Source organism: Oryx dammah, unplaced genomic scaffold (genome assembly GCF_014754425.2).
Source record: "Oryx dammah isolate SB20612 unplaced genomic scaffold, SCBI_Odam_1.1 HiC_scaffold_20, whole genome shotgun sequence".
Lineage (NCBI taxonomy): Eukaryota > Metazoa > Chordata > Mammalia > Artiodactyla > Bovidae > Oryx > Oryx dammah.
In genome coordinates, this window is record NW_024070204.1 from 5,379,573 (window position 1) to 5,390,550 (window position 10,978).

The following is a 10,978-nucleotide window of genomic DNA, read 5'->3' on the forward strand; positions in this document are numbered from 1 at the left end:
CCCGGCCGAGCGACGCGCTGCTGGGGTGCGGGGGGTCGGGCCCGCGGCCCAGGGTGCCCGGCGCCTGCACAAGTCGCCGTCGCTGTCGTCCTCGTCCTCGTCGTCGTCGTCTTCCTCGTCCAATGCCGAGTCGGGCACCGAGAGCCCCGGCTGCTCCTCCTCGTCCTCCAGCAGCGCGTCGCTCGGCCGGGCGGGCGGTGGCCGCGGCGGCGCCTTCTTCCACTTCGCGGACGGCCCCCCGAGCGCCCCCAACGGGCACGCCGGGCCGCGCGGGCCCGCGCCCGCCGGCTCCCCGCCGCCGCAGCACCAGTTCCACCCGGGCCGCCGGAAACGCGAGAACAAGGCCAGCACGTACGGCCTCAACTACCTGCTGTCCGGCAGCCGCGCGGCCGCGCTCAGCGGAGGGGGCGGCCCCGGGCCCCAGGCGCCGCGGCCCGGCACGCCGTGGAAGAGCCGCGTGTACAGCCCGGGCATCCAGGGGTGAGTGCGCGCGGCGGGGCGCCCGGGAGGGGGGCGGCCTCGGCCGCGAAGGACGTTCCCACCCGACGCTCCCACCTCGTTTGGAGAGTGGGTGTTGGAGGCCGAGGTCCGACTCTGCGAGGAGCTTTTTTAGTTTATTATTTTCATATTCAAAGTATAAAAGAGCGGTGTGTCGAAATTCTAGGAACTAACGGTGCAGGAAAGGGCCCACTGCGTTCTGTGCGTGCAGGTGTTTTCCTTTTCTCGCTGGCTAAACTGGAAAGGTGGAGAAGGAAACAGCAACCCACTCCAGTATTCTTGCTGGAGAATCCCCTTAGACAGAGGAGCCTGGCAGGCTACAGTCCATGAGGTCGCAGAGTCGGACGCTACTGAAGCCACTTAGCAAACTGGAAAGGAGGTTGCATACTTTCCAATACTACCCCCGCCCCCGCCAGGTTAGGGACCTTTTGTCAAGTGGGATGCAGAGGGGTGTTTTATGTTAACTTGCAGAGGCTTTTTAGTATTGTCGGGAACTTGAATCAAGTTGAAGGCAAATGTTGGTTAAATGTTAACTTTTTTACCCCCCGCGAAAATCCATTTAGAACAGGACTAGATTTTTCGGTAGCGATACAGTTTAACCAACAGCGAATTTAGAAACGACTTTCTCGTGAAGGGGCTTGCATATTGTGATTTAATTTTGTGCCGAAATTGCCAAATAGCGTCTTCTGCATTTTTTTTTAAATAAGTTAGTAGTGTTCAGAAAAAGTAAAAAACTTCTGTAGTTATTGGTTATTCTCTGGGAAGTGTCATCTCTATTTTAAGCGTTTCCATATCAGCCTAATGGGGTTAGAAGTTCCTTTTACGCTTAGAGCAGTTACAGAGGCCAGGACCTGTGAGGAAGGTGGGTGTAGGGGGGAGCTGTCCCAGGTGAGGCTCTCTGAGGTGTGAGTGCTACTTACCTAGCTCTTCTGCGCTCTTCGGAGCACCTGGAAACAAGATATTCGTAGGCAGGTTTTTTTTTTTTAATCAGCATTTTAGGATTTAAGTTATAAACTTTCTTGTACAGTTAGGAGCTGATTTAAAGGTCACGTAAGGATCTTTCCTTGGTGGCTCAGACGGTAAAGCGTCTGCCTGCAACGCGGGAGACCCGGGTTCGATTCCTGGGTTGGGAAGATCCCCTGGAGAAGGAAATGGCAATCCACTCCAGCACTCTTGCCTGGAAAATCCCATGGATGGAGGAGCATGATAGGCTACGGTCCATGGGGTCACTAAGAGTCGGACATGACTGAGCGACTTCACTTTCGCTAAGAATCTTTCAGGGTGTTGAGGTTGTAAGACATTAGTTTTATAAATCCCACAGTTGCTTGGTATTTGGATTATTTGTAAAAGTAACTAACTGTCTGTTTATCTCCTAGGTCTGTTTATTCTCTTCTGAAGTGTGTTGTGAAACCTAAGTTGATACTACTTTAAAGCATGTATGATACACAGTAATGGCTGCTCTTTCTGCAGCTTGTTTCACCTGGTGTGGGTTGGAAGCAAGTTACTTTCAGAAATTCCTGAAGCCTTTGAGTTAGGGCTTCCCTGGTATTTCAGCTGGTAAAGAATCTACCTGCAGTGCAGGAGACCCCGATTCAATTCCTGGGTCGGGAAGATCCACTGGAGAAGGGATAGGCTACCCACTCCAGTATTCTTGAGTTTCCCTGGTGGCCCAGCTGGTCAAGAATCTGCTTGCAATGCAGGAGATCCCTGGGTTGGGAAGATCCTCTGGAGAAGGGAAAGGCTACCCACTCCAGTATTCTGGCCTGGAGAATTTCATGGACTGTATAGTCCACGGGGTGGCAAAGAGTCTGACACGACTGATCAACTTTCAGTTTGAGCTAGTACTTCAGCCCCAAGTAGGAGTCCCACCTCCTCTTGCTGTCTCCCTTCAGTTGCTACTTGTGGAACTTTCTGAGCAGAGGTGGTGGGGGGTGGCTGTAGGTTTCCAGCCTGTCTCCCCTGGAACTGACTGTGTCTGAGCCCTAGGAAAACAGGAGGACGTGTGGTCTTCACCTGTAGAGCTTTGGGTGTGATGCTCTTGTGGGACCTGCTCAGGCTCTGCAAGCGGTGTCCTCGCCTGTAGTTTCTAGTAAGCCTGGGCACATGGGTTGTTGTCACTTTCCTTAAGGAGCCCGCGACCTGCCAGGCACTGTGCTGGCGTCTGGGGGAGGGGTCGGTGTGGGCTACGGCCCTGGGACCCTGACTCGGGGTCCCCTCTCGTGGGCTGTCTTCCTCTCTAGTGAGGTTCAGTCAGGGCCCACCCCATGCACCTCCCTAGCTCCCCTTAGGTTAGAGGCAGAGTGGACACCCTGCTTGCCACTCCAGGCTCTTCTGGGGTCTCCGCTCCCAGGGGCCTGCCCCCTCCACCCCCACCAGTCTGTTAGAACTCAGCTCCGCAAGGTGCAGGGCTGAAGAGTGGGCTCCCAGGCCGCCAGGAGTTCTGCCTTTCAGCCCCTTAAATAGGTGGTTTTTTCCCCCCTTCCTCGCTGGACTCTGGGTGGCCCAGGGTCTGTCCACTCTCTTCTATCCCTGCCTAGAAGAGGAGACTGCTCGCATTGCCCACCTGTGCCTGGAAGGGCGAGTGTCCAGCGCCTGGTTCCCTGCTCTGAATCCTAGCAGACTGCTACTTTAGAAGGGCAGAGAGGAGGTGGAGTGTACCCCACCAGCGGTCCAGCTCGGGGGTTCACCTGAGGGGGGAGGAGGGAGGCCTCCCTGATGGTCAGTCATGTCTGCCGGCCTGCTGGGCTTCTGGGAACTCACCTTTTGGTGTGGAGAAAGAACTGTGTCTGGAGCTTGCTTCTGGCCACCAGCTTCTCTGGAGAGATGAGGAAAGCCACCAGAACACCTCTCCCTTGTGGCTTAGAAAGAAAAGGAACTGAGGTCAGAGAGCCGCTGTCCACCTAGCAGACAAGACTCTTGTTGATGAAAAGTTGCCGGACAGCATTTCTGGAAGGATGGTGTCTGCAGCACTCCAGAAAGGGTTCACACTTGCTGGTGTGGCAGGAGTTTGAGTGGCCTCTGCTGAACCCCATTGGGCCTCTGCCTGGCAGCCTCTGTAGCAGCCGGCACCATCCCTTTTTTCTTGGGGAGCTTTCTGCCCTTGGGAACTCAGCCTGATGGCTGCCTTGAGAGATGGCCAGCCTGTCTTCATTCTCTAGGAAGATGAAGAAAAAGCATGTGAAAGTGGATGGGAATGAGGGTGAGAACTTCAGCGTAGAGAAGCTCACATGCTTCTCTTGCAGCTGCCGTTGCCTCTAGTTCTTAGCCTGTTTCTTTGGTTGAATCTCAATCTTTAGTTGAACCGTGTGGGCAGTGGAAGGGGTGCTCTGCCTGGGCTGCTGACCTGGGGATGCAGGCAGGTGGTGGACAGGTTCAGGGCCCCTGTGACCTGGCCTCTGCCTACCCCACTGAACTTTGCCCAGCTCAGCCTCAGCAGCTTCAGAAACCTTCTCAGTTCCAAGGTAAAGAAGAGTCCTGCATAGCAAGTCAGGGTGTGGGCCCCAGTTCCGCTCTCACATCCCCCTGGCGCTCTGTGGGCCCCCGGGAAGGAGGTCCTGGGATGAGAGAGGAGGCCTGGCGAGCCTGCCATCGGGTCCTGCCCAGGCTCAGGCTCCGAGCTTGCTCTCTCAGGCCTGCCCGCGTGTGCGGGGTCACCTAGCAGCCTCTCCTCAGGTCCCTGGACGTTTCATTTTTAAGGGTCTTGTTCCCCCAAAGAGAATTCACTCAGCCTGAGTGTCCGAAACACCAACAGGTGTCATTCATAGGGGTGTCCAGCCGCTCCTGCGGGGCCTGGCCCGGATTCCTTCTGCCCCGGGTCTGTTCCCTTCTCCCCGCTCTCCTGAGTCAGCGCCTGGAGAAGGTCATGACCTCGCCCCTCCCTCTGGCCCAACCTGCGGTCCAGCAAGCTGCCTCCCCTGTTGCGTCCTCAGGGGACCGGTGGGAGGGCACAGGGGAAGGCCATGGACCCTGGGCTGTCTCCGCTCTCCTGCCTTTGTCTCATCCTGATGTCGTCCTCTGAACGTGCTGGGATTCACAGGGATGGTATTTGGAGATCTGCCTTGAAAGGTGGCACACCTGGGCCTGGTTTTTCCAGTGTTCATCCCCAGAGGCCCTTGGTTGTGGAGGAGCAGCAAGGGTGATGTGCTGGGCATGCATTTGCTGCTGCCTGGGCCATTCATGAAATCCGCTGCCATGCAGGCACTCACCTGCGTGCCAGTCACATAGCTCTTCCTGCCCCTTGCACCATGGCTGGTCTCTCTGCAGAGTGAAATTGAAATCTCGCTCAGGGTGCTGGCTGTGATGCTCAGGGAGAGTGGTGCCTGGTCGCTGGTAAACAAGGATGGGCTGACCCTCAGGGAAGGGGCTGCCAAGGAGGGGCGGGGGAAGGGGCAAGACAGAGCCCTGGAAGTGGAGGGGCAGCTGGTTACACCGGCTGGCGAGGGGGCCTTTGAAATGGGGGCCCTCAGAAGGTTTTGTAAAAAGGCTTCCCGATTGCTCCTGTGTGGAGAGCAGGGTGGGATGGAAAAGCCTTGCCAAGGCCGAGCCACTGCGGCCGCTGAGACATGGCATGTGGTGGGGGTGTGCGTTCCTAAAAGAAAGTCTTCAGTGTTACGAAGTTAAAGTTTCATAATTGAAGATTTGTCAAAGTGAAGTGTCAGACTTTCCTTTTGTGTGCCATTTAATTTTAAATTTTGGTCCCTGTTTTAAGTGGGCTCATATGAATGGAAGGAGGGGTAGCAGGCATCCTTGAAAAATGCTGCTGTTAAGGTGATTCTGGTTTAAGCTTTGGCTTTTTTGGTTGTGGAGTAAAAGAGGATTGCCGTAAACAGGCAGACACAAACCTGTGATGTTCGAGTTCACAAACCTGGTTTTGATGATGCAGCCAGAACGTGGGCTTACCGGGTGTGGGAGGAGGGCTGATGAACCCGGGAGCTGCTGGGTCGTTGGAAGCCACAGTGCCTGCTGGGAACAGTTGCCGGTCTGTCTAGAAGGCTCCAGCTGGCCCGGCAGGGTTCCTCTGCTCCGAAGGCTGAGCAGGGGGTCTGGCAGAGGAGGAAGGGGAGGTGGGTGGGCTCTGTAATTGGGACAGGAGCCCGAGACACCCGCCCACAGTGCACTGCACGTGCCACGTCTGACGCTGAGCTTTCAGCGTCACGCCTAGTGTGCTGCTGCTGTGTAACACACATCCAGGCTCCGGCTGCCCGCCGCTCTCGCCGACTGTCTCACAGGCTCTGTGGGTCGGAGGGTGGGGCTGGGGGCTGGCTCCTCCACTCGGGCGCTCGCTGGGCTGAAGTCCCGGGTTGCCCACTGCAACCTCCGCTGGGGCTCAGGAGCCCTCTGTGAGCTCACTCCTGTCATGGAGTGATTCTCCCTCGGGGTCCTAGGACTGAGTCCCTGGTTTCTTGCTGGCCGCCAGCTGGGGCCTCTCTCAGCTCCTTTAAGCCACCGTTGTCTTTTGTTCTTGGTTCTTCTGTCTTCATACTGCCAGGCTTTGAATCTTTGGCAGCTTCTGCCAGCTGTAGGAAGCCTTCTGCTTTAAGGACTTGTGGAGTTGGTTCAGGTCCACCAGGGGACTGTTAGGGGCTCGCAGTAATATGGCCGGGTCCCAGGAGCCACGAGCATTTCCTCATGGCCGCAGGTTCTGGATCTTCCGGGGTGTGGGTGGGGAGGTGTTCTCTAGTAGGTAGACTTGTCTGCCTGGGGACTTGGGCTGCACTGTCCTTTTCCAACACCGCTCTCCTTTGACTGGACACTAGCCCGTCACTATGACTGGCAGATTGTCTGTCTTCTGGTTTGGTTGTCACCACTGAACTTGGGCAGCCAGAGCGACCGTAGCTCTGAGGGCCTGTCTGTGCCTCTCTCATGTGGACTGTTCTTAAAATACGTTATCTGAGCAGAGTTTATGTGAATGCCATGGACATACAAAAAATCTCAGTGATTGAAAAGTCCTGTGCGTGAGGTGTCCTGCCTTGGCTCGCTTAGCGAAGGTGCCCTTCCTGTGCCGGGGGAGGGTGGCCGGTGACTCGCCCAGTCACCCCTGGATTACCCCGCGGTCCCTCCGTGCTTTCAGAAGACCCAGCCCAGGTTTGGGGACTGGTGCTTTGCTCAGAAGCCCAGCCTCAGGGCTCTCCCCCTGCCTGTGGAGTTACTGCTGCTCCTGAGAACTGGCGCCGACTCTCCTGTGTCCTTTCGGGGGAGGGTGGGTGTGTCCAAGCCTGGATTCCCAGCGCCACGCACAGTCACACTGTGCGCAGTGCTGCTGTGTGTCTGGTGGGCGAGTGAGCAAACGAATGAGAGAAAGAAAGGAAGAGAGTCTGGCAGGTGTGGCAAGTCTGCAGAGTTGAAATAAACCAAATGCTAAAAATAACTTTCACTGTTTTTCTTAGAATTTTTGAAGATTTTATTGCTAACTGAGGTTATTTAAGTGCAGAATGAAGTAAAATCTATCACAGTGTATCTGCCTCCCTTCTGAAAAGTGGTGAAGTCAGGTTTATACTTTGCAACCCAGAATGTGAAAAACAGAACGTTCAACAAAAATTCTATTTGATGTTAGAAAGGTATCTCCATTTAGTTTTTAACTGGTCTCTCTCTCTTATTATGAAATTAATACCTAACACGAGGAGGTAGAAAGCTTGGTGCCCAGAGGGCGTCCTGTGACCTGGTCCCACATGCCCTGGGCTTCTGAGGCCTGGGTTCCCTTTGCTGTGGAGAGGAGCGGCGGAGGCTGAACTCATGCCGGCTTGAGGCGGCTCTGCGCGGAGGTCTGTCCTTCTCCACACTCCCAGGTGGACAGCGCTGAGGTTCCCCTTGGCGAGGACTGGCTTTAATTATCTGAACCATGCCCTTTTCTTGTGGGTTTGTGCTCCTTTTAACTCCCAAGTCAGCTGCTGTGCATAGCCATTTTAGCTCCGTGTGGTTGGAGATGAGAGTGAACTTCCTAAGTGATAGCAGGTGGATTGTAGGTAGTTTCTATCTTTTCACGTTTGGAAGGGATTTCACTAGAAATACCGTTGCGCTGACATTACTCGCTGGCTTGCTCGGACGCTGTCAGTTGTGTCTGACTCTTTATAACCCCATGGATTGTAGCCCGCCAGGCTCCTCTGTCTATGGGGGTTCTCCAGGCAAGACTGGAATGGGTTGCTGTGCTCTCTTCCAGGGGGTTTTCCCCATGCAGGAACTGGACCTTGTGTCTCTCATGTCTCCTGCATTGGCGGGTGAGTTCTTTTCTACTGGAACCATCTGGGAAGCCCTTGAAAGGCATTTCAGATCTTAACATTTCTGGAATCCTGGGAATCAGAAGGAATGGCTAGGGTGGAGGAGTTAAAAGGAAATGAAAAATCAAAACATTTGCCTGGTGGTGGTGGCTGTGTGGGGAAGCATGTGCAAGGCCTTGAGCTCACTGGGTTAGCCCCATCTCGAGTAGCCTGGTTTTCCTGTCTGGATGTGACTGGCTTCTTTGAGGGTCCTGACTTCTGAACCTCAGTTTCCCAGGGGCGGGCCTGTCACATAAAAGGCGAGCGGGTGAGTTGTCACATGGAGGAGTTAGGAAGGCCACTGGTTTCGTTCCTCCCTCTTCTCTAGAGAAATCGAAACCAAAAGTTAGATGGTTCTTGTTGCCAACCGGGTAGTGGCAGCATTCCCTCTCAGGCCAGAGCCTTTGTGTTGGAGACACGGCTGCAGGGCCCTGGGCGGGCCGCTGGCATGGCTGGGATACCCCACCGAGGCTGGGAAACGCTTTCTCCCTTTGATCCCAAATACACTTTTCTGCTTTTAAAAATTTAAACAGTGCCCAAGTCTTGTGTCTTCTAGGCTTAAGCGTCCTGTTTTCCCAGAGCTTCCAGGGTCCTCTGTGTATATTTACTGGGTGTGTGGGGGCTGCTTTGTGTAACTTGATTAGAAGCCTTTGGGAGTTTGGTCTTGTCTTGAGTAGAAGGGGCGGGTGTTATGCTGTTTTTCTGAGCTCCTTGCAGCCTTCAGCACGTGTTATAGATCGTGTCACAACTCGCGACTGAACAGCAGCTGTGTGTTGTGCAGGAAAGTGGGGTGAGGGTCCGGGCGGGTCAGAATTAGGGCCACGCCGCCCGCAGGACGTTCGTGAGGACAGGGCCTGGTTCTGGGCTGCCCAGCGTGGGGGGTCACTGACCCACTGACACTCACAGGACTGAGGAGCTGGGTTTTCATCGTACTTAAATTTACTTAAAATTTAAACAGTTTTACGTTGGACAGCACTGAACTGCAGTAACTTCAGATTCTTTACTCAAAACACAGTGCTTGATTTAGTAACTGCTGCCTAAATAAATCCAAACCCTCACACCAGCAGAGGCCGTGCTGCTCACCAAGTTACCACCGGAAAGCCCTGGAACGGTGTTTCTGAGTTTCTAGTGGAATTCCTTTCCCAGGGCTGGCGTCTGCGGAGCGCACGAAGCATAAACTGGGTTCCTGGTGGAGGACCCCGACGGCCGGGGGGTCTGCTCCAGCAGGTGGGCGGCGGTCTCCTGCATCCCAGCCTATTCTGCCCGCCTCACACGAGGTTTTCCCTGTAAGTCTTCTCCTGTTGTGTAGACAGAAAAGCGCAGCCTGCCCAGGCCAATGTGATCTGGCCAGAATTGCTGCCCGTGGGAGTGTCAGTCTGGCGCTGACCCTGGGGAGACAGCTGGAGACTAGGCTGGAGCTCGCAGCTCTGCAGACCTGGCCGCAGTGTGTCTGTTGCGGGTCATCTGCTGTTTCGCTTTCCTGGAGAGAGCACACCAGGGGAGGGGGACCCAGGCCCTCCCCTACTCAGGACTTTGAAGGTCTGATGACCAGTGACAGAGCTGGGGGCCCTGGGGGGCCCTTCTGGCCTCTGAGGTCCGAGGAGTTCCCCTTCCCCCAGGCATTCTGGAACTGCCTAGGGAAGCCGTGGTGAAGGCCGCAGGACTCCTGCCATCGGGATTGTTCTTAGAAGTCGGGGTTTATGAACAGTGAAGGGTTTCAGGAGCTGTTGACTTGGGTTATTCTGGAAGACAACCGAGAGATGGAAGAGCAGGGCTGGCGAGCTGTGGCTCCAGCGCCTCGGTGTCAGGGCTGCTCTCACTATCCCGCTTCCTCCCAGGTCCTTGGGCAGGAGCTCACTGTGAAGAGCAGGTTAAGTCTTGGTAGATGACGCGTCTTGCCCAGGGTGCAGCTAGAAAGCCAAAGAACAGGCAGGCGCCTCAGCCTAGGCCTGCTGGACAAGAAACCCTGCTTCCCCACCGCCTGCTTGGGAGGGGTCGGTGCCCTCGGGAAGGCCCAGAGGAAGGAACGTGGTGAACGGTCAGGGAGCCTCGGTGCAGCGCACAGAGAGTATTCTGTTATTCAGAGGCACCTCCTCTGAATTTAAGCAGACGAGTTAAAAACTTCCAGGTATAACTCTGGAAATGACTGAAATATAGGAAAGAGGATACTTTGCCTGGCCTGTGAAATGCAAAGGGGTTCCAAAGTATGGTTACACGTTATCTCCTGGAAAAAAGTGGATGATGAATCTGCCTAAAGAGTTGGTGTCTCTGTCAAAGACTGACTCACGAGGGACCGACGGACAAACCTCAGTGCAAGGTGAAGGTTAGAGGTAAGAATACAAAGCTGAGTCCAAATTCCAGAGACCAGGGACCTGTGAGAATTATCACAGGTTAAGGCTGGAGTGAAGGAAAGCTTGCAGAATTGGCCTCTCAGGATGGGTTTTAGAGTAAGCCCATGGGAAGTGAGTAGAGGGCGGGGCTGGGGAAGACGGCTCCGTTCCGGGGCAGCTGGACAGAGCAGCTGGGCCTTTGCTGCAGGGATGGCAGTGGTCCTCAGTGCATGTCGTGGTATTTATTAATCATCTCGGGCCTCCTGAGCTCCCGCCTCTCCAGGAGGAGGAGAGGGCATGAGGCTCAAGCCGCTGAATCTGAGTGTGCTGTAGGCTGACTTAAATAATGGTACTGTTTTTATAAAACAGATTTGTGTGTTTTTTTTGGTAAAAAGTAGAAAGCTTAAAATCACTCAAGCCTACCACCAGGAAATATCCACAGGCCCTCAGGTGACTGCCATTGTGGACATCTCTCTAAGTCCCGTTTGGATTGACACATGGCATTATCAGCAGATGTACTTCAGTGCTCCTTAAATACAATTTACTGAATTATTAATTTTGCTTGAAAGTGAAAGTAGGGTTCACTATCAAATAGAATAATAGTTTCTAAGAGCTCTTGTGGAGATGAAGAATATAAAAAAGATGATGAAAACCTTATGTGGCTAAGTGTAAAGAAAAGTTGGAGTAAAAGTTTTTTTTTTTTTTTTTTAATTATTGATTTTTGTGCTGGGTCTTCATTGCTACATGAGCTTTTTCTCTAGTTGTGGCTGGCAGGGCTCCTCTCTAGTTGCAATGCATCTCGTCGTGGCTTCTCTTGTTCTGGAACATGGGCCCTGGAGTGTGGGCTCCGTGGTGGTGGTGCGTGGGACTTGCTGCTCCGAGGCCTGGGCACGTGGG

At 54.3% G+C, this 10,978-nt stretch overlaps 1 protein-coding gene across 1 annotated transcript in view; it reads left to right on the forward strand.

Annotated features, from left to right (window-relative positions):
- Positions 1 to 10,978, forward strand: part of TENT4A (terminal nucleotidyltransferase 4A) — a 39,773-nt gene that overhangs the window by 1,130 nt on the left and 27,665 nt on the right. The window contains exon 3 of the mRNA XM_040262203.1: positions 11 to 480. Within this exon, the coding sequence (XP_040118137.1) occupies positions 11 to 480 (470 nt within the window). The remainder of the gene's footprint in view (positions 1 to 10; positions 481 to 10,978) is intronic.